General features: G+C 45.7%; 2 protein-coding genes across 11 annotated transcripts in view; both read left to right on the top strand.

Moving 5' to 3' along the window:
* Positions 1–16,843, top strand: part of GRAMD1C (GRAM domain containing 1C) — a 56,369-nt gene extending 39,526 nt beyond the window's left edge. For 6 of the 10 annotated variants that reach the window (XM_068417508.1, XM_068417506.1, XM_068417500.1 and 3 more), the window contains 9 exons: positions 6,595–6,741; positions 7,532–7,650; positions 8,828–8,970; positions 10,843–10,946; positions 11,654–11,833; positions 13,370–13,427; positions 13,933–14,043; positions 14,953–15,058; positions 16,632–16,843. In XM_068417508.1, coding sequence (XP_068273609.1) covers positions 6,595–6,741; positions 7,532–7,650; positions 8,828–8,970; positions 10,843–10,946; positions 11,654–11,833; positions 13,370–13,427; positions 13,933–14,043; positions 14,953–15,058; positions 16,632–16,709 — 1,046 coding nt within the window. In that variant the 3' untranslated portion in view covers positions 16,710–16,843. The other 4 variants (XR_011049685.1, XM_068417501.1, XM_068417505.1 and 1 more) reach the window with 4 other exon arrangements.
* A 1,289-nt stretch (positions 16,844–18,132) lies between these two features.
* On the top strand, positions 18,133–22,540 carry ZDHHC23 (zinc finger DHHC-type palmitoyltransferase 23). Its single transcript, XM_068417473.1, has 4 exons — positions 18,133–18,239; positions 18,486–19,187; positions 19,891–20,058; positions 20,891–22,540. Exons 1-4 carry the CDS (start codon positions 18,133–18,135, stop codon positions 21,156–21,158), a joined length of 1,245 nt encoding a protein of 414 aa, XP_068273574.1. The 3' UTR covers positions 21,159–22,540.
* Positions 22,541–23,305: the final 765 nt, after the last annotated feature.

Raw genomic sequence — 23,305 nt, 5'->3', positions numbered from 1 at the left:
ATCCCAGTCTTGGACTCTGTAAATGCTTTTAAAATGAGGTGTGCACAAGCTGGATTGGTTCCAGAGTTGTATGGGGGTGTGCAGATGAAGAACAGAAAAGCTCAGCAGCAGCAGTGTGCTTAGCAGCAGATGAATCTTTCTTTCATAAGCAAAGAGAGAACTTACTTTCATTACCTGTTGAGGGGAATAGAACAGTTCAGGTAATTGAGGCCAGTTCTTAATCTGGCTGAGAAATGTTGCATCTCCTTTCAGAGCTGGTAACTGAAGTTGCTTGCAGGTGTCATGATGTTGGGATCACTGAGGTGTCCAGGAAAGCTTTCAAAGTCATGGACTGAACTGGCTGTCTGCAAGTTGTGATTGTTGCCTGAGGATATACTTTATATTCAACTAACTTTCCTTTTGCTCACCCACACTGCTTCTGTGTTTGCTTGAGTTCAGATTCAAGTCGATGCGTGTCAGGATGTGTAATTTTTGTGAATATACCTACTTGAACAAGCTGCTGTTTATACCATACTCCTACACACTTAACAAGCTTCACAAAATAATTGTTTACATGCAGTTAGTTAGAGGAGACTTAGCTGAAAGTAAAAATCACTGAAAGGAAAATCGGCCTGGTTTAGGCCAAACCAGGACAACTCCATCACAGGTGTATCTTGTAGAGGAGCAGAAAGTTCTGGTCTTCAGATGTTTTAGATATCTTGCAGTTTTCCTATCCTCTTCATACCACATCTCTCTTCTCTCTGGATTTTATTTTTTGTGGCAAAGGTCTTCAGTGAAACTGATTGAAAATAGTCCTGTTGTCTTTCATGCTGCTGCTTGCCTAAACAATAGCAGTAAATACTCCCTGTCATCCCTGCATTGATGATGTTGAGTAAATAGACTATATTAAACTGGAGATGTCTCTTTAAGAGAACTGACTTCATGCTGCTTTTCTTATTTCTCCTCCCTCCCCCAAGACTAGTCTTTTTTTTATTCAGAGCAGGATTTTCTAGTCCCACAACGTTAATCTCTTCTCTCAGATTCCCTTCTTCATGCTTAGAATTTTTTTTTCTTCTTTCTCTGTCTGTTTTCTGTTGCAGTTGCCCCATACTCTTACAAGGTGAATTCCTTCATGCAAATGAAACTAGCTTTCCCACATGGCAAAGGTTTACCCATGCGATTAATCTCTCTTGTGTCCTCTGGCTCATACTCGGGCAGCCCATGGAGGTGTCCTGGCAAATAAGGTGAGGGGCAAGCTCAAAACTGTTGTTCTCCAACTCCGGGTCCACCTGACACCCAAAGCTGGAATGCCAGAGCCTTGGCAACAGTAGTTCCTTGCCCTAAGCAATTCTCACATTGCTTACTGGGGGATGGGGGGGTGTTCGTCTCACTGTTCACCACTGGCCTGTCGACCTCTATCTTGGTGCTTTTTGTTTGGTTTCACAAATTGGAGGATAAATCTTGAGCCATGACAAACTTTTGGCTAAGCTAAAAATTAATACCTGTGGTCTTGATTTGAAATTTTGGAAAGCAAGTTTTAGTTCAAGCACAGAATATATATTTCTGAAATAGAGCCAGGAGACACTGAATTTCCTCAAATGACTCCTTTGTATGTAGGGTTTCTATATGCAATGACAATGTTCAGCAGCATGAAATACTTCAAAGAAAGAAGGGGGAAGCAGGAAATTGGAAAACAGTATTTTCTGTTAGAAGGCTTTACTGTATATGGGGACATCATAAATTCCTGATATCCTTGCACAACTTGACAGTCTGACTGTATTCTTTCTATTTGTACTAATAACCACCTTAAATGTGTGGTCTGTAGGAGAGCAAAACTGCTTGCACTGTAGTGCTGTGAGATGGGTACAGTAGTAGCTTGACTTTTCTTGCAGATAGGGATGTGTGGGGCAGAAAATGTTTGAAGTACAGGGTGGCTGAAATTAGTTCAGCTCTGTTTTGGTGTCCCTTCCGCTGCCCCCAAGATATAAAATTGTGGATATACAATGATTATAAGGAAGAGCAGCCCTGTTATCTTGTTGGCATTTTAATCAAAATACCAGAAGCACATAGTTTGTTGAATATGTAACTACCAGTTATTCGTTGTTTTGGGATTTGGAGGGTATATGTTTGAGTTATCTAAAGGCAAAAGGTGTAAGGTTGGTTTTATCTTCTGAACTAGAAAAATCTAGTATTGTCACAGTGCTTACTTGGTACCTCCCCAAGTTGATTTTGTACTTAGTCTTTTAAAGTATAGGAGAGCTCTTTGATAGTGGTTAATATTGCTGATGCAGTCTTTAAATAGATGGTATCTGGAACATGTTCACTCTAGGAATTGTTTTTTTTGACTTGATTTCAGGTGTACCTGGTTAAAGGCTCCTACCTGCATATTCATCATGCAGTGTGCAATTTTCCTCCATCCCCAGTGGCATAGAAATCTTCAACAGTGCCAAGATTTGCATATATACATTTTTTTTTCCTCTCGATCCTCCCCCAACTCCATAGAGTGGAAAAATCAGCTGTCTTATTAATTTATTTGATAGCCTCTGCTCTTATCAGTTCAGCTTTCTTAATTTGCTTGTGGTGTGTGTTTAGCTTCGAGCTGTTGGTTGTTAAGAGGAATTTTAAGGAATGATTTTTTTCCTGCCCCCTTTCCCCCCCTCCAGTTTTCTCTCTTTCTTTTCTTACACTGAAGCTGTTTTCAAACCTCTGCAGTCACTGCTGCATAATGGTATTATATTCAAACATTATTTCACAGCTTGCCTTGCAGTGATGAAAATGACCTTATGAAGTGCAAGGCAATAGTGGGGGAGGGAACAGACTTGCTGGCTTCATGCTGAACCAGGATGCTCTGGGTAATACATTTGCTTATGCATTTTTGGGTCCCTGGGGATCCTAACCTAAAGTCGGAATAATCTCATGTTCTCTTATCAGAGAGTAGCTCAAATTCATCTATAAATGCATTCAGGCTAAGAGAGTCAGTGGTTGATAGTTGCATGCTGCTCGGGGGTTAGAACAGCATTCAGAGTTAAGGAGTTTGATATCTAGATACCTGCACAAACCATTTTGTTCATAAACTGTGTTTCTAAGCCAGTCCTAGGTAAAATGCTTGATGTTACTCTAGTATTGAAATAAAGAAAAGGTAGATAGGTTTACCTGTGAGAGCTAAAACGAAACAAAACAGTAGACAAACATGCATATTCATTTTTTAGCAGAGACAAGTGGTTAAAGCTTTCTATTCTGTCCAAATTGCAAGCGTGTACACTGTACACTTATTCTTTGCTACTGTTTCTGCTCACTGCTTCATCTAGGACTTCTACAGATGAACTCTGAGAAGCCCAGATGGAAGTGACCTGAAGCTTGTCATGCTCTTGGTGTGTGCAGCAACTTGCTTCCACAGATGTGGAACGCGCAGCAGCGTTCATACGTGGCACCTTCCAGACCTATCGTCTGAAAGATTTCCAGGCTTTCTGGAAAGCAGCTCTTTGACTCCTGGCATCTGAAGTGGCTGATGGGCCTGATGTATCCACCCAGTTTTGACTTGGGTTTTCTGAAAATACTGCTTTATGTGATAACACCATTTTTAAGGTGTTTTTTTTGTTTGTTTGTTCCAAGAGCTGAGAGGGATTGTAAGTAAAAACATATTTCTTAATAGATACTCTTATGCACTTGGCACTTCACAGAATCACCGAGGTTGGAAGAGACCTCTGGGATCACCGAGTCCAACCGTTGCCCTGACACCACCATGTCAACTAGACCATGGCACTAAAAGTATCATGTCCAGTCTTTTCTTAAACACATCCAGAGATGGTGACTCCACCACCTCCCTGGGCAGCCCCTTCCAATGTCTAATAACCCTTTCTGAAAAGAAATTCTTCCTAATGTCCAGCCTGAACCTCCCCTGGCGAAACTTGAGGCTGTGTCCTCTTGTCCTGTCACTAGTTGCCTGGGAGAAGAGGCCGACTCCCACTTCACTACAACCTCCCTTCAGGTAGTTGTAGACTGCACTAAGGTCACCTCTGAGCCTCCTCTTCTCTAGGCTAAACAACCCCAGCTCCCTCAGCCGTTCCTCGTTGGTCAGACCCTCCAGACCCTTCACCAGCTTGGTCACCCTCCTCTGAACTCGTTCCAATAGTGTAGGTAAATCAACTAACAGGAAATTTTGTATAGTGCCATAGATGCTCTTGCTTAAGACTCAGTACAAAGAGGACAGACTTCATGCTTGAAGAGTAAAATATCTCAGTAGCACGGTCTGCACCTGAAGGTAATAATGCATGGGCTGTGTGCATATCGCAGGTCGCTGTGGCTTACCAAATTACCTCACATCAGCAGAAACATAGTAGTTGTCCTCAAGCGTTTCAGGTGAACATGAAGTTTTGTCGTTTAGCTAAGCCTCACTGGGGCAAAGGTAATTTGTATTATCTTGTATTTGCTAAGACATATGAATAGCTGTCAAAGCTTATCTGATGCATCGTGATGTGATCGTGTGTCTGGGCCTTTGTATTTTTTTACGTGGTGGCAGATTCCTTGGGCATGTCAAGGTCCAGCTGAGGAAGACTCAACCAGAGTAACCAGGTTTGAATTACCTGGTGTCTGACTCCCTGCGTGTTAGCTGGTGCGCAGTAGGCAAAGGGAATGCCAGCGTCAATACCTGGAGCTTCCTGTCTCTGAGCAAAAGAGAGGACGTGGGGAGTGCACTCTGAAAGGAGAGCTCTGTAATGTTGAGGTCTTGTTAGCTACATGGATTAAAACCATTTTCTGCCTCTAGTGCTGGGCCAGTTAAGTGTCTTTAAGGAGACCATAAGGTCAACCAGAGGGTAGATTTAGATTGGACATAAAGACAACATTTTTTTTTATGGTGAGAGTGGTGAGGCACTGGACCAGGTTGCCCAGAGAAGCTGTGGGTGCCCCATCACTGGAAGTGTTCAAGTGTTGGGCAGGGCTTCGAGCAACCTTGTCTGCTGAAAGATGAGAGGGAGGTTGGACTAGATGATCTCTGAAGGTCCTTCCAACCCAAGCCACTCTGTGAGTCTGTGAGTCAAACTTACGGTTCACTCGGACTGCATTTTGATGGAATTAGGTTCAGCTCTGAGAGGAAACACAGTGAACATAAGCTGAAAAGCCAGGCTCAATTTCTGGCTTCCTGCAGAATGTTTCAGCACAGCAGCATCTGTGTTCTAGCAAGTAATGACTGCACATGGGCTGGTCAAATAGGCCTCTGAAAATGCGTGCTTGCTTTCTATCCCACCTCACAACTGTACAGGCTTAAAATTGCATAAGCAGAACGTGACGTGGGAAGGAAGTCCATCTCTTGTGCAAGCGCAAAAATTTGCCACTTGTGCTTCACTTTTGGAGTCCTACATTGAAGCCTGATTAGGTCGAGGAGATGTTTTTTGGAGGCAGATGTATAACAGGGACTTCAAGCAGGCTAGAAGCAGCGCTAGAGCAGAAGTCTGCTCAGAGTCAGAATTGGATTTCGTTGGGGACTGGTGTGGTGTTTAGTTGCTGCATTTGCATTTATCAATACTGACTGCTACCAAGCAGTAATGTTTTAAGTGCTGTAACCTTAGCCTATAGGCAGCATGTGAACTACAGCTTGATATTCAAGCTACCTTTGCATTGGTGGCTGGCACTGACCTTTGCTAGCTGGGGTTTGTGTCAGTTGAAAGATTAGGTGCCCCGGCTGCTGTCTGGCTTCTGCGAGATTTGCTTTCAGGCTTTTTGTTTCGGTTTAGCGGTGTGTGGGGGTGGGGTTTTTTGTTTGTTTTTTTTTTGGTAATTATAGTTTAGGATGGACTTGTTTCTAAAACACAAGCAGATTACGTTGGGGTTGGCGTAGGAAACTGCTTGCCCTCCAGGATTATAATTCTGTCCCTTATCTATTGCAAGAGTGGCTGAGACAACCACAAAGCTGAGTCACGCCAGCAACCAACAAGAAGCAGAAATAGCAAAGATCGGTGCTGCAGCCACAGAACACCAGTGGGGGCTTGTTGGTGGTTTTGAAATAGGGAACGGCGATTAAGCATCTTGGTGTGCTTTTCAGGACTGCAAAATGGAGCAGGCTACCTCTTGCATTCCTCTTGTAAATAGGTGTGGAGGCAGGAACAACTTGAGGAACGGTTTGGGAGTCCATATCTAGTCTCTCAGACTGTGGACACTACCAGCATTACAGATGTTGAAAGCAGAATTCTCAAACTAGCCACAAGTAAGAAGAAAGCTAGTATGGTTTCACTGTCCTGCTTGCTATGCACGTGTCCTTTGTGTGATAGACACACCTATTAGTGAAGATGATGCTAACTTTTTGTCTTCCCCCATGTTTCCTGTAGGATTAGTAGAATACCGAAGGCAAGGGGTGGGACCTTGTAATGTTGATTTATGAATTTATGTTTGCAGAGGGAAATTGGGGGTGAGGGGCTAGAAGATCAACTCTGGACTTTGCTCCTGATGCCAACCTACCTACCACATCATGTGCTGCTATCATTACTGGGTTTCTGAGAGTGAGAAACAAATGCCGATGGCAAACTTGGGAAGGGTTTGAGCTGTAATAAAGCTTAGAATATTATAAAGTTTCTTGATAATACTGCTCTTTCTTAACCTGATCTCTCTGCCTTTCCTCAGCAGTGAAGGAGACTGTCTCTGAGAATGATCTCTATGGGAGACTTTTTATAAACAGAGTTTTCCACATCACTGCAGACAAGATGTTTGAAATCCTTTTCACCAATTCTCACTTCATGCAGAGGTTTCTCAATTCCAGGAGTATAGTAGGTAATATACTCTTCTCCCTTCTGTCCATGTTGCAAACTATCCTGAAAATTTCAACCTTTGAGAAATGTTAAATAGGGCTAAGTGGAATTTTAAGTTTCTCATTGATTTAAAAGAATCTTGAAGCTTTAAAGTTCCAGTATGAGAGAGGATATGTAAAGCTAGCCTGTTGTTTCTGTAGATCAGTCACATCTCAGAGTAAAAACCTCATTTCAGTGTACCACAAAACTACACCTATATGCCTGAATTTTGTGTAGGCTATTAAGTTGATGCATTCTGGGGGCTATTTCTGATTATGTTGTGTCCCAGAAATAGTGAAATGTGTGTGGTTGGCACACAGTCAAAATCGTTGCATCCTCCTAAATGATACTCTTTTTAATTTTCTGGATGAGTAAATTTTGTTCACTGAGATCATAAGAACAGAGAATTAAGTCAAAAAAGGTAATATTTATTCAGTGTCAGCTTGGAAGGCAAAGTGGCAAAAGCTTTTGATAATGCTAAGTGAATCTATTCAACTTCAAGCAGATGGGAAATGGCATATTTTCGTATAATTGCCTACTCTTCTCCCCACCCTCAAGTCTCTTTCAGTAGACTCAGGTTCAGCTCCTTAGTGCCTCACCTTTGCTCATCAGTGAACTACAATTTTCACTTTTTCTGCAAAAAACACAACCATTTGGAATCAGTTTTCTGTCGGTCTCCCCACCGCTGTTCTTAAACTGTTAAGATGTGAAAGGGCAGAGGTAATGTCTTTTAGGTAATCTGCATGTGAGATTTTGCATAATTTCTCATCTAGATGCTGTATCAACCCCTTGGAATAGAGATTCCAGTGGCAATCAGTTGAGGACTTTGACGTACACTGTAACAATTAACAATCCCCTTTGTGGAAAGTTCACAACTGCAACTGAAAAGCAGGTACTGTGTGCACGTGCGTGTCTGGTGCCCTTGAAAGCAAGGGAGAGGTCAACTCTGCAGTCTGTCAGAGATCTGACCGTGGATTAGAGCTGAGCAATCTGCAGTTCAAATGTAGCATCTCTAAGGGTAGTGTGCTGCCCCTCTCGCCATCAGTGAGCAAATGCTCATGAAATCAGAGAGGCTTTCCACCTGTACACATGGCTGTAAACTTCTCCCACAAAGTCTGTGTGGAAAAGTATTAACATCTTTTCGGAATTTAGAGAGTGAAAAGATGCAATGAAATACTTTCAGTGTCCACTTCTGGGCTCCCCAGTATGAGAGAGAGATGGGAAGAGTCCAGTGAGGGGCCACTAAGATGATTAAGGGACTGGAGCATCTCTATGGTTGGACTTGATCTTAAAGGTCTTTTCCAACCTAAATCATTCCTATGATTCTATGATATGAGAAATGGCTGAGAGCTGCGACTGTTCAGCCTGGAAAAGAGAAGGCTCAGGGGGATCTTACAGTGTATGTAAGTATCTGAAGGGAGGGTACAAAGAAGACAGAGCTAGGCATTCTCCACCTTCACCACCAAAGGCCACATCTTTCAGTGGTGCTTAGTGACAAGACCAGAGGTGATGGGGACAAACTGAAACACAGGTGGTTCCCTCTGAACATCAGGAAATGTTTTTTTCCTGTGGGGGTGACAGAGCACTGGAACATGTTGTCCATAGAGGTTGTGGCATCTCCTTCCTTGGAGATACTGGAAAGCCATCTGGACATGGTCCTGGGCAACCAGCTCTAGATGGCCCTGCTTGAGCAGGGTTCTTAGAGAAGATGACTGCCAGAGGTGCCTCCCAGTCTCAACCAGTCTGTAATTCTGCTTTGGGAAAGGTCTCATAGGTGAGTCTCAAAGAAGAGCTGTTGTCATGAGTCAGTGGCCAGCCTTGCATCTGGTACTTGAAATGGCAGTGGGGAAGTACTGCTGCTGCCTACCTTGGCTCTAGCAGGAGGCATCTTCTCTTTTCATCCTGTCTATACTTACTATTCTTAACTGAGTTTTGTTGTGGTTATTCAGACTTTCTCCCTACTCCAGTTCACTTGCAGTTGGTTGATCTAGCATAAGGAACTCAGATTGAAAGAAAAAAAATCGGGCACCATGAATATACCTTCTTATTTTAATTTTCTTTTATGGTAGATCCTGCATAAGCAGAGCCAGAAAGGTCAGTCTTATCAGGTGGATGCTGAGGTACTGACCCATGATGTTCCCTACCATGATTATTTCTACACTGTGAACAGATACTGCATCAGCCGCACATCCAGTCACAAGTGTCGATTACGGTGAGCCTGAGGGGTGCACAGTGGGAGGGGAGAAACCAAGGCACGTATGTTATGGGTTGATGAAGTGTGCTTATCAAAAGATCCGCCAACAGCGTAGAGACGGTCTTGAAGCTGGGCATCTCTTCTGAGAAATGGTTTATCTCCTGTCACATGTTTGCTGTACTTACTTCTCACTGAACTAATGAGATCTGAACTCTTGTGTTGACTCTGTGAGGTACAGCACTCCTCTCCAAGACTGAACTGGCTTCTGACCAGCATGGTGTTTTCGAGTGCAAGTGTGTGAGTGGGATAAATTGAAACTACCTGAGATGTTTTATTCCAAAGTTTCCCAGATATGCTTGCTCAGGGCCTGCAGAGGAGTGTGGTTTCACAGGAAGGTGCAGGGAAGATGGAACATACCTACCTTTGCAGGGAGGGTGCTCAAGTGAATCGGGCTTCGTTATTAAACTCTACCTAGATAGAGGAGTCTTAAAAGGCACTTCCCTTTCCTCTCCCATTTGTTGAAAATGCATGAAGTGATCAAGTTCCATATTCACTGCATTTGTGTGGCTTTCTGACTGTGTAATCCTTGGTAGTGTTTGTGCTGTCTTTAGTAAGACCTTTTATCTCAGACTTCATCAATCCTCAGGAAGGGTAAGCAAGCCTGGATTTCATTCTGGCTTATCTTAGGCTATAAAAGTGCTGAAGACTCCCTCTGTACTGGGAGGAGAAGGGAAGAAAGGTCTTGAACAACTATTCTGGATTTTTTTTTTTTTGAGTGAGTCATTCTTCCTCTTTGAGGGCTATATTTCTTTTATGAGACACATGGCAACCCTAGGGTAAGAGGAAAATCCTAGGTTTCAGTATGATGCACAGAGCATGCACGTATAGAACAGAAGGTGCATGGTGATGTTACAGCTGGCTTTGTTATACTGCGCTTAAAATGGCACAAAAAACTTAATTTGAAAGATGCTTTTTTGTTAGATGAGAAACGCAGCGGGCTTATGTTGATTTGGATGATTATTTGAAGATGTTGAAAAAAGTGTATTCTAAGGCAGTCGGTGTTCTTGACGTAAACAAATCAAAATCACAGGCTATCCTTTTGTGCTTCATGAAGAGCTTTGGGATTCATTCAGTTGTTAGTAGCAGCCCTCTGAAGTATTCTTCTCCAATTCATTTCTATTCTGGAAGCATTATTGATTAGCTTGAGTTAGGGAATGCAGGACAGGAATGTCATTTCCCCTCTGTCATGCTCAGACAGACAGATTTTAATTTCTGCCTACTCCGGGTAGGATCTGAGCACTTGGTGCATGAGTAGTGATAATGAATTTCATTACCTGCTGCAGTTGCGGTGCCCGTGTAATACATCATGTGTACACATACAGAGTAAAAAGCAGGCCTTTATAACCTGAAAGCCTGAAGCCTATTTTAAATGTATGTTAAAATGTGAACACTTCAGAGGAGAGGAATTCTCTGCTGGTCTGAGTCTGAAGGAAAGCACTTCAAAATGTTTCCCATAACTTGGGTATTGGAGTCTCCTGAAGCTTTAGTTAGGTATGTTGTCTTTGCTACTGTCTGTCTCTTGCCTTACTTCAGTGTAAGTGCTGCCCAGGTGGAAAGCCAAGGCAGTTCCAGTTGGTATTTCGGATTATCACAGAATCAACCAGGTTGGAAGAGACCTCTGGGATCATCGAGTCCAACCGTTGCCCTGACACCACCCTGTCAACTAGACCATGGCACTAAGTGCCGTGTCCAGTCTTTTCTTAAACACCTCCAGAGATGGTGACTCCACCATTATGACCATAAGCTAGAGGTCTGCTTCTGATACGAGATTTCTGCTATCACTGTGTTACCTAGAAGAGCACTCTTCCACTATTGCTTTCTGTTTATTAGGGTTTCTGCAGAAGTGAAGTACAAAAAACAGCCTTGGGGCCTTGTCAAGTCTGTAATTGAGAAGAATACCTGGGGAGGAATCCAGGAAAACTTCAAACAACTTGGTGAGGCATTTTCTTCTTTGGTAGAGTAAGGAGGCTGCCTTTCCTGTGTGTGATTTCATGTCGGTCACACTTGATTGCTTAAAGAATGGTTTGAAAAGAAGGCAGCACCAGAGGAATCTCCAAGTCAGAAGTTCCTCTCATCAATATATCTGCCAATTCCAGAGCGTAGAAGAAACCTTGTAGCTTAATGCTAACAAGGGGCTCTTGTATACCTTGTCATAATTGCTTTCTGAAGGAAACATGAGGAGCAGCAGGAAAGCTGTTACTCTCAACTGCATGTGCTTATCTTTAAGTGTTTCCTTGATGGTGGGTATGAGAAGAGAAGCAGTGGCACTTGGCAGGCTCCCTGGCTATGTCTGTTAACAGCCCGGCCAGTCACGGCTGCAGGATCACACTCTAACACAATTCTTAGTCTCAGTCTAACAGTGTCTTGAAGTGCTCCTCCAACTGCTGTTCAACATATCATTAAACAACCCTGCACAGGCTGAATGTACATCGTATTTGAAAGGTGTACTAAGTGCCATCTAGCAAATAGGACAGGTAGTACAGGTCAAGGTGCAGTTTATGTCAATTACTTAAGTTCATTTACTAGAAGGTGCACTTATTCCTCTCACTGCCACCCTCTATATCTCACAATTTAAGTTTTCAGTGCTGGGCTTTTCAGCTTTCCTTTTGAAAGTTCAGTAACCTTATTTTTTCCACTGCAGAATCAGATCTTCTAATGGAGGAATATGCAATTAATCAGTCCATAGAAGACTCTGGAAAATTAGTTGCCCTGAGACGAAGACGACGCACTTTACACCGGAGTCTGGCAGAATCACTTCCCAAACGCTCTTCCCAACACTCCTCTGGTGACATGGGAGTGGAGTCCCAGGGCAGCATAATAGGTAAGAATTCTTATATAAAGTGTTTTCCACAAGGTGTGTTCAAGAAAGCTCAACTCTTAAAATAGTGTGAGAGTAACGCTTGCGTGTATGTTACTTTCATTGTCTTTATCTAATTGGTGTGATAGCAAACACTTTAGTGTGTTCAAGCCTGCATAAAATAGATTTGGAGCATGTGTGGTCACTTTCATGATGAGTATCTCATGAAATCAAACCTAATCTCACCTTCTGTTTTTAAAACAAACAAACAAAAACCAACCAAAACCTAAAATGCTGCACTGTACCTGCATATGACAGAAAATGAGATGGGATCAGAAAGAAATTTAACCTGCCTTTTGTAAAGTTGCTGAAAAATTGCTTTATTTCTTCAAATAACTGCACACCCAAGTCATGAGTTGATTGAACTTTGCCACTCGCCTCTTGACCCTGTCAACTTGGGTTTGGTTTTCTTTTTTTTTTTTTTATGTTAAGGAGTCTGTTTCCCATCTACTTCTGTAATTTTTGGGTCACTGAAGCATTTCTTGCAGTTCCACTGCCCCCAGGTGTGACAGACTTGGCGACTAACATATACAATATTAGCTACACCTACAGAGCTGAGTGTACCAGAGAACAGTGAATTTCATGACACAAGTTGAATTGTAAATGCTGAAGTAGGAGCAAGTGCCCTTTCCTAAAGGGGGAGACAACACTGAGTATAGCACTGAGAGAATATTTGGATCAGCAGCATGTGTAATGGACTCTTTACCTAACTGAGATTGCTTCCTGATTACTTAATTTTGCTACTGCTGCTCCACCTTTTCAGGTGAGTGTGTCTGTCTCGGTATACGCTACAGCTTTTGCGTATGCCCTTTGTCCAGGGCAGGGAATGTGAATGTCAGGAACTGTTTTAGGAGAACAGGTAATTATATTTAAAGATCAGCCTGCCCACAGTGGTAGGTGATTCCTGCTCAGTCTGGAGAGGACGTGCATGCTTCCTCTCCCTCACTAGCCTCCCTGTTGCCTGATGACTAGCAGATGTTCTTTCGAAAGGCTGTCTTCAGGCCAATACAGAAACGAAGCCAGTAAGGATGGGACAAGTTACAGGAGAACTTGATTTGACACTGGTTGTCAGAAAGACTAATGTGGGCAGGAGAACAAGCAGAAGACAGAGAGCCACTTGGCAGCCCGTCTCTGCTTGTGTGTGACTAGCAGCGTGTATGCTGAATGAGTTAGTAATGGATGGATGGTAGCCTTCTCAGGCTATCTAGGTTTGATGTGAACATGCCCCAGTGCTGTGTTCTCCCCAGCATACTGGGGTAGGGGGAATCCTGCTCCTGATGGAAGAGCCTGACTGTCCAGCTGTCTTGTCTGAGATGACTGCAAAAATGCCTTGGTGAATGTTGGAGATGATTTTGTGCACCCACACAATCTGTTATTTTTTTCCATCAGAAGCTGTTGAGCTGTTCTGTGTGAAATGCTGGGCACTGACATGTATCTGCAGGCATCCTTTAGGAATGTTCTTCAGTACTTTTTAACCTCCTTCTCTTCCATGCCCTATAGGAAGGAAAAGAGATGCTGTAAGTAGGACCACCACCATCATTGTAGTAATGAGTGTCTTGTAAGTACTCACTTGCATTAAAATGTGGCTTGACTCAAGCTCATCTTGGTCTTTATCTGTATTTGTCTGTACCTCACTTGCATGTTAACATTGCATGTAGCTTGATAGATCCTAACCTAATTTGAATGGAGCACTCGGGTATAGGAGGGGAATGGATTGACATAAGAAGTGACACACGGAATGAGAATGCTGACTTGCCAAACTAGTCTACCTTGCAGGTTTACTTAGGGCTGATCCTATTGGAGTCTAGAATTCACTCATGCCTAGTTTTAAAAGTTCCAAGCGTAGACACTGCTGTCATTCCTATAGGTTGCTCTTACAGAGCTTAATGCTAACTGTTAGGAACTGTTTGAACAGATCTTTATTTTCAGGATAGCACTGCCCCACACCTTTTTTCTCCCAGAAGGATTCTCTTTTCCTAGCTGTTTTTAGCCCAGGTCTTGTTTCTGTAGCATTGCAACTGAAATTGTTACAGGACTTGATTTTTGCTCTCTTCTCACTACAGTTTGCTGCTCTTGGTCTTGCTGAATATAACACTGTTTCTCAAACTGTCAAAGATAGAGCATGCAGCTCAGTCCCTCTATCATGTCCAGCTTCAGGAAGAAAGCTCTTTGAAGTAAGTTGAATTCACAGTCTCTGCTTGCTTTCTTCCTCAGCTTATGTCAGAATCTGATCTAATGAAATAAATTTTGAACAATGAAACTTGGTGGTAAGTTTTCAAAAGCTGCTGGGGCTTGCTGCTCTTGGCAGTGTTAGGTTAATGGTTGGACTCGATCTTAAAGGTCCTTTCCAACCAAAATGATTCCATGATTCTTCTGTGGTCTGTGCTGATATCCAGTGACATGTCTGACTGCATCTTGCAGTAATAAATTTCTCCTTTGACAAGCTGTTTTTTGGGGGAGTGTTAACCTTAGTTTGCATTTATCACCCTGCTGTGACTCATCTTCTGTGAATATCATAGTGTTGATCACAGAACCAAAGTGTTCACTTCATCCTGTGTGAACCAGCGTGATCTCAAATGTAATGTTAAAGATTCATTTAGCTTTTTAGCCTGTTTCTGTGAGTCTCCTTCTAGATGCCCTCTCCCCCTCAAACTTTCACGTTAGATGCCTTTTGTATTCGGACACATGGAAGAGGCTCAGTTGTTGCTTCCTCTCTTGGATGTGTATCAGCAAACAAGTTAAAAACCATAACCTGCTCTTGAGTATGGAAGCCATGTGGTGAACTCCCATAGTGATCATCTCGGAACTGGAGAGTAACTTTCTTCATAAGAAAGATCTTGCTCTCTGAAGTGCGAGAACTTACATTGTAGACAAACATGAGCACATTTGCTCTTGGTGGCTGTTGTCTACAAAGGTCTGAGGCAGTATCTTCAAGGCAACAGGGACTGAAATTCAACCGCAGGCAGCTTTTTATGTGGCTTTTGGAAAAGGATACCTTTAGCAATGCAGCAGGGCACAGTTGCTTTTAGAAAGGCATGGAGGTGCTTGTTTCATGTTTCTGATGTAATTTCAATCTCTTTCAGCATATCTCCAGAAATGGTATCAAAAGAGGAGATCCCTCAATATGATAAGGAACAGGTTAAACATGTGAAGGGAGTTTTAAGAGACTCAATTGAAATGCTTGAGCAGGTAGGTCTGCCAGTCTTTCCTGGTGATACTCTCTCAACTCAAGTTTTTTTCCCTTCTGCCATCACAGCTTTTGTTTGATCTGGTGCTAACTGAAGTTTTCATGACTCCTTAACTTGTTTTGTCCTAGGCTTGAATTTGGTACAAAGGCAATGCTCGTGTTTCTGATGTTTTGGTTTTTGGTTTTGGTGTTTTTTTTTTTTCTTTGGACTAAGATTAAACATTGTCAATTATCTTAAACCTGTTAATTACCTTTATTGATGAGATGCGTTGATGCAGTTCTGAATCATGACAAAGCAAACACTGGAGTAATTCAAAACAGATCCTCTTGTCTAAGAAGACTCAAAACATAAAGTTAAGTATAACTCCATATATATGGAGTTTCTTCATTCAGGTTTATCCTGGCTTTTGCTCCCCACTACTCTTCTGGGTATTGGTGAGAGCTTCACTTAGCCATGGTATCAATGGGCCACCTAATCTCCAGTGAAAAAATCATTTCTACAGACCATATGTTTCTGAGAGGCTCCATAGCTACGGAGTTAATCCTCCTTCTTCCCGGTAATTTACACTTCCAGGCTCTTACATACTATGAACACTATATAAAAAATGAAGTTGTTGAATGCCGTTGTGTCTCTCTGATCTTGAAGTCCAGGACTGGTAAACCACTAGGCTGAAATTTCAACTCAGTAAGTGAAGGACAGAAAATTCATACTTTGTTTTTTACTTATAACCTATGAATGTTCTGATTTTAAGTACTTTTATTAAATCTTAAAATGTGACAGAAGAAATTATTAGATTAGGAAAGCTGTGGGGGAGTTCACATGTACCTCTATCCATCACCAGTTTGCTCTGTGTTCTCCCACGCACTAAAGGAGGGTAGAAAAAGAAGCCATTTTTTATACTTCTTGTTCAGAGGTGTCTCTGCACACAAAATTGCTATTAATCTATTAATCATTTTGATCACAGCTTGAAAATGCTTCTGAGTGCTGGAAATTTCACTGTAGCATTGAATTTCCTGGTTTCCATGCGCTTTTCATTTTGTCTGCTTACTACATTCCCAATTCTGAAGTGTTAAACTGCTTTTTGAACAGAGTGTGTGGGGGAAAAAAAAAATTCAGCTACCTTTTTCATCCCAAATAACACTTTTGTCTGGAAGTCATGACACATCTTAGTGCCTGTTACCTTGTGTTTTCTGTTCATCTAATTGCATTTTATGCACCAAAATGCACTGGGAGGGCCAGGTATTAAAAGGAAATTCATACTTTGCTGCCATGTTCCTTAAAGTGTTTGCCATGAACATTAGCTGTGACTAAAAGTCACAGTGGCTCATCTTTTGCTATTGTCTGGCAGGGGGTTAAGACTTCATCATACTGGGCTGTTAGTAATTATAAACTGCACAGAGTATAGCTCTTAGGAGAGCACAGTAAGGCAACTGTTTATAGGAACAGGGAAGAGGAAATTGCTTGAAATCCTTAAAAGAAAAGGAGGAGGGAGACGTTATTATCCTAATATCACTCACCCATGCAGGAGATTAACTTGAGTAACTGGGGGGGGTATGATGGTTGTGTCTTTACAGCTAAAGATTTCCCTCTCCATGCTCCAGAAAAGCTTTGACCACTTGAACAGATCACAGAGCAGCAAGACTGAGAGTTAATACCCACATCAGCGATGTTGGAAGAAAAGGTGTGCGAGTGAGGACTTGTGGGGTAGGGATTGTAACTGTTGCCTTCGGACTCTTTACTGTTTGGCTCAAGAGCTGCACGGAATAAAGGTTTCTGGAAGAAGTAAGTTGGGTTCTGCATTCCCATCGCCTGGTGGCCTGTATCTCCTGCCAGCCCTGTATCCTGGGGAGTCTTGCTTATGAACAGCACAGAGCTCTCAGATCCTGTGGTGAGTGAGTAAGGGCAGTTGTGCTGCCGGTTACCAGATCTGCAAATCTCAGAGGAGGGGAGAACACCCTCAGCAGAGAGCTGGGCTTGTCTTTAATGAAATCGCAGCTTTTTATGTCAACCTAAAAAATGACCTTCAAAACACTCTTCACTGATGAAAAAGAACAGGTAGTGGTTTCACAGCCACACGATCTTTATAGGCTTTTTTTAGCCATGGGGACCTTGTAAAGCAAGTCGTCGTCTTTAAGGATGAATATTTTTAAGATGAATTAACTGAACAGGAAAATGCTTGATACCTCTTTGCTAAATCTCTTGCATACTGTGAGCTTTGGCAGTCTGCCTTCTGCCATATGTTTCTAGCTCTCCCAGAGAAATTTCAGCCCTCGCTGTTTTCCCTCCATCGAGGGCTGCTCTTCAGTTCTTTCCCACTGATGAGGGAAGACCTTTTCTTCTGGTTTCAAGCTTTTTTTTCTAAGCAGGTTGAGAGAAGGAAAGATGAGAATAAAAATTGAAAGTGAGGGAAACCGTGGCATCCCTGCGGGCTGTGGCTGGAGGGTGGTGCTGGGTCTGCCTCGCCGTGCTGCCAACAGCAGCCCAGGGTAGGTGAGGGGGTGCTGGAGCCCCAAAATGGAGGGTCCTGGGCTGAAACCCTCCCCGGGGCAGGTGTAAAGGTGTGTGGTGGCTGTTGGGCTGCCTGGGAAACTTTCCCCACCGTGTGTGTCCCGCAGAGCTGCTCGCAGCCTTGTTTCCCCCGTCTGCGGAGGGGCAGGCGGGGCTGGGCCTGGGCCTCCCCCCGGGTGCGGGGAGCTGGTGGCGGCGGGGCCCCGCGCTGCCCCCCGCCACCTGTTGCGCTGGCCCTTTAAGGCAGGTGCCGCCGCGTCACGGCCGGTCCCGCCCCCCCCCGGGCAGGCATTGGGCCGTTCCCCCGTCAGGTGGATGGCCCCGCGGCGGGGGGAGCCCCTCACCCCCCCCCCCCCGCACACCTCCGCGTTTGTGAGGTGCTGTGGGCGGCCAATGGCGGCCGGGCTCCGCCGGAGGGGGCGGGGCCTCTGTGAAGGAGGCGGTGGCGGGCGCGAGACACCTGCGGCGGGCGGGGCGGGGCGGGGCGGGGCGGCGGCGCTGCCGTGCGAGCCGCCTCCCCGGCCCGGCCCGGCGGCGGCGGGGAAGGGCGCGGCGGGGCGGGCGGCGATGGAGGAGCCCCTCTGCTGCTGCGAGTACGTGGACCGGCGGGGCGAGAGGAGCCACCTGGCGGCGTGCTGCTGCGACTGCGAGGAGCTGGACGAGGGCTGCGAGAGGTAACGGCTCCGCCGCCCCCGGGCCCCCGCCGCCCCGGGGCTCTGGGCGGCCCCTCGCCGCGCGGGCAGCCGGTACCCGCCGCGGGGCTGCTGCCCTGAGCGGGGGGAGCTGCGCGTCGCTTCTCGGGAAACTCGAGGGGAGAGAGGGAAGGGGGCGGCGGGCACCTCGGGGCGGGCTGGGGGAGCGGGACGAGGCGGGGGAAGGGCCTCGGGTGCGCGGCTGCCCGGCTGCTGCCCCCCGGACAGGTGGCTGACGTGCAGATCGCTGCCGCCGGGAGCGCTGGAAAGGATCGCCGACACCGTCGCGGACCGGCTGCGGGTGCCTTGGTTCGCCGGGGCCGTGAAGATCAACGTCAGCCTCGTGCCGCCGCTCGTCCTGCTGCCCGTGCTCCTCCACGTTGCCGCCCTGCACGTCCTCCTGGGGCTCCTCGTCCTGACGTCCCTGCCCGTCGTGGTGCTGTGGTATTACTACCTCACCCACAGGAGGAAGGAGCGGACTCTCTTCTTCTTGAGCCTGGGGCTCTTCTCCTTGGGCTACATGTACTATGTGTTTCTCCAGGAGGTGGTTCCCCGAGGCCACGTGGGGTATTCCCAAGTGGTTGCTCTCACGTGTGGGTTAATCCTCATGCTCGCAGCCCTGTCTCGAGCCAAGAAAGACCCTGGCTACCTTCCCATCGCAGCAAGCCACGAGAAGTCATCGCAGCAGGGGCTGCCCACCAAGAATGTCAGAGGGAGCTCCAATGGGCTCCACGGCATCGCCTCGTCGGGAGCTGCCAGCAGCCGTGCCGTGAATGGGGAGGCCCAAGGTTATCCCAGGGTGTCAGCTGAGGAGCCAGAAGGTGTGAGAAAGGACTGGTGTGCTAAATGCCAGCTGGTCAGACCGGCCCGAGCTGGGCACTGCCGGCTTTGTGGCAGGTGTGTGAGGAGGCTGGACCATCACTGTGTCTGGTAGGTTTTGCACTGCTGAGGCTACAAATGTTCTCTCCTCACCCCCACCCCCCGTTGTTAACTTAGCTTCTTCTTTCACAGTCGCTGTTGAATGGGGTTGCTTTTGTATGTGCAAGACCTGGTGACGTTCTTCAAAACTGTAAATTTTTAAATACAAATTTACTGTTTTAAAGAACAATTAAATACAAATTTGTTGTTTTAAAGAACAATTTAAGCAACTTTATTATTGTGAGATGACCTGATAGCTGATAACTTCTGCAGCATACTTCAGAATTGTCTTTGGTTCTCTACTGGTTTTCATCTGGGATTTTTCTGTAGGCTTGGTCTGTGGAGCACTAGCCATCCTGCAGTTAGCTTGTGTTAGCGCTCTCCTGGGGCAAGGGAACCCAAAGCTGCCTGTGTCCATGCAGTGCTGGAACCAAGGAGCAGCTGTTACAGGGTATAGAAGTGTCTCAGCAAAAGATAGTTGCTAAAAGTTTGAGGCAAATGGTCCACCACCATTACCCTACTGGTCTGTTGACTTTTGCCTAAAACCGTCTATAACAAGCTCTAAAGCTTCTTTGAACATGTTTCAAAGTTTTTAGCCTGTGTTGTATAGAATCACCTTGGAAATTAGGTTCTCTGACAGCTGAGGGAGGGAGAAGGGAAGAGAAACCAGTGTCTTTTCTTTTTAAGCAAAGTAATCTCTTCTTTCCTTTTGGAGGATTAACAGCTGTGTAGGGGAGCAGAACCACCAAGCCTTCATCCTTGCACTCTCCTCCTTCATACTCACGTCTGTGTATGGGATTACGCTGACCCTGCACACCGTCTGTAGGGGCCGAACTCCGTTTGTGGCGTTGTTCTACTGCCCCGGGGCCTATTCTGACTACAGGTGAGACATCTGTTTGGGGTGGGAACGGGCTTGGTCAGGCAGCTTAGCTCCTGTTCCTCGTTCTGTGCTCTGGGCCAGTGCTGTTGGCTGTCAAACCTGACCAAAAAGTGCTCGCTAAAAACCTCTGGAAAGCAGGGATGTGTCGCTGCTTTTGCCAAGGTGGGGAGCCTGAGACTCGGAGAGAGCTCACCATTTATTTGGAAAAAGTTGTTGAAGGAGCTGGGAGTTGAAGTCTTTATTGTGTCCAATATAGATACACCCTTAAATATGTTTGCCCCCAGATGCAGGTAATGGTCTGACAGTCTAGAATCTGTGTGCTGTCTCTCCCTCTCATCCCTCACTGTTTATCTAGTGACTGTCCCACTGAGTTATCCGCTCAGGACAGCGTTAATGTGCCTTGTCTGGCAGGGAGGGTGATGAGAAGTGTTGGACGCGAGTTCTGAGACTGGCGCTACCACTGATGGGCCGAGTACACTGGCACAAGTGACTCTACCTTCTTCAGCACTTCATTTCTTGATCTATCAAGTGTGAGCATCGTTGTGTCCTTAAATAAGGACCGAGTACCTTTACAAGAGTGAGAGCAAAGAGCTAGGTAGTGCCATAGCAGTGTGTAAGGGTGGCTCTGGTAGCGCTAAAAGCTCTCATTAAGCAAGCCCTGAAGCTTTAATTTTGAGAAAGCCTTTAAGGATTATCTGATGAAAGCAGCAGAGCAAGATCACTGTGGCAGATGTAGACAGGGATTTGAAAGGATAGTGATTACCAGGGAAAGTCACTCTAAAACAGTTGCTCCAAAACTAAATGGCTTCCTTCCCATCTTTTTCCCTCCTGCCAGCTCTGCTCTGTCATTCACCTGTGTGTGGTACTGTGCCATTGTAACAGCTGGCATGGGATACATCCTCCTTATCCAGCTCTTGAACATCAGCTACAACGTGACGGAGAGGGAGGCTCGGCTGGCTCTGCGGGACAACGCTGGGCGCAGGCTCCTGGGTGGGTTAGTGATAGACACTGGCCAGTATAACAGGGGTTTCCTATGCAACTGGGGCCATTTCTTGAGCCTGGGGTCTTCTCCTACACAGCGCTCTGCTGAAGACATCGTGTGACACCCCTCTTTGTGCAGGGGACATTGACTGGTTTTCTTTAGCAGGGGAACAGCCCCTTCCACTAGGACTCCTTCCTCCCACGCCCTTCCTTCACGGTCGGTGTACGGGCTGCCTGTCCCGTCACTGGCAACACCAGAGGCTTTCCCAGGCAGAATGGTTCTCCACGTGCTGTCAGCCAGCAATAGGATGCAGAAAGCAGTAAGCCATATGAACAAACCCGGAGAGAAGGAGCCTGCTGCCTTTTTCCACCGTGGGAAACTTTGTGCAGCTCAGCTCAGCAGGAAGAAGAGCACAAGGTTTTGAGAACTTGAGTTTTCGTTAGCTGTGAACCCTGGCAGCAACCTGTGGCTGGACTTCAGAGTGTGCACTGGCTCCTGCAGAGGTTAAGGAATCCCTGACTCATGCCTACATACACTTCAGGATGTCAAGAGGGTGAACTTTTGATACAGATAACGGATGGACCACTGCAGAAGCCAGGCTCTTTGACTAAAAGAGACTGTCTAGGCAGTCACTGAGCAGCTCCCTCCTCTCTGCTTCATATTTTTTTTCTATCTTCTGTTCCATCTAGCTGTATACATGCTTGTATTAAGTGCCTTTGCGAGCAACATTCCTGTAGGGCTTTGTAAGATCCCTTTACCTCTTGACCCCTAAAGCTGTTATTCCATCCCCCTCTGTCTGACTGGGTGAGGAGACGCTGTTATTTTCGATCTCGTCGCTCTTTCTGTAAGCTGGGTCTGTGTTGGGTTGAAGGCTTGGCTCATCTCCCTCAAAGTGTTTCTGCTCTGATTATGGATTGTGACATGAGACAGCAGGTAAATACACCAAGAAGGACATGTTTTGAAGCAACATGTAACAGTGGACTCTGGGGGGCAAACAAGAGTGCTGCCTGATGTTACTGGTGTTTTATGGAAACGACCTTTCTCCCTCCCTCTATGGGAGAAGGGAGTGAGTGGGAGAGTAGATAATTCTGCTAACAGCGTTTTTGGTAAGTAGCATCTTGAGTGGTTGTGTTGCTAATAACAGAGTGATCTGGTCTCCTCTCAACCCAGTCACTGCTGAGCTGCCTGACTGCTGATGTGTTTTCTCGAGGCAGGAAGCCAAGGAACAATTCAGTCTCTGCATATATAGGGAGATGGAGAGGATGTGTTGGAGCTGGCTGCTTTTGGGGTAGTCGACCTGCACTGGCAGGTGAATGAATGTGTGAAACTTGGGTTCTGGAAGAATGCCATGTGTTCCTCAGCAGCCTGCAGCTGTGTTATTGCCCAGACTTGAGCTTCAGCTGAAATCACAAGGGTTTGGTGGCAATGGTCTCTGTTTTTTTTTGTGGGTGGGGTTTGGTTTTTTTTTGTTGCTTTTTGTTTTAAACCCTTTGTGTATGTTGTCGGCCCTGCAATAATAATATGAAAGGTCTGGCTGGAAAAGCCTGGGACCACAGAATCACAGAATCAACCAGGTTGGAAGAGACCTCTGGGATCATCGAGTCCAACCATTGCCCTGACACCACCATGTCAACTACATCATGGCACTAAGTGCCATGTCCAGTCTCTTCTTAAACACAGGCAGAGATGGTGACTCCACCACCTCCCTGGGCAGCCCCTTCCAATGTCTAATAACCCTTTCTGAGAAGAAATGCTTCCTAATGTTCAACCTGAACCTCCCCTGGCGAAGCTTGAGGCTGTGTCCTCTTGTCCTAGCGCTGGTTGCCTGGGAGAAGAGGCCGACTCCCACTTCACTCCAACCTCCCTTCAGGTAGTTGTAGACTGCACTAAGGTCACCTCTGACCATGGCACAAGAGTTACGGGTTGGGCCTGAGATGCAGAAGCAGAGGGAAGAGCCTTGTCCTAGCTATTGATGTTTTGAGATGCATGTGCAGCACGCACATATCATACCTGCCCCTGACTCCAGTTGGGTGGCAGGCAGCTGGGGGCTGTTGGCTGAGTGATGCAAATTCACTGTGCATTATCTCTGATGGCAGCAGGGTTGAGGGTGTCCCTTGAGATCCCTGCCATAGTTGGCATGTGCACTCCTGATTACATGTCCCAGTTTAAGGTGAAGACTATGTCCCTCTTTGCACTGCTCGGTTTCCTCAAGTGGCTCTTTCTATAACCAGCAGATAATTGAGGAGCAGCTGCACTTGGAATGTGGCT

Source organism: Nyctibius grandis, chromosome 23, assembly GCF_013368605.1.
Source record: "Nyctibius grandis isolate bNycGra1 chromosome 23, bNycGra1.pri, whole genome shotgun sequence".
In the NCBI taxonomy this organism is placed as follows: domain Eukaryota; kingdom Metazoa; phylum Chordata; class Aves; order Nyctibiiformes; family Nyctibiidae; genus Nyctibius; species Nyctibius grandis.
Note: the sequence above shows the minus strand (reverse complement) of the source record. Positions and strands in the feature narration are given on the sequence as shown.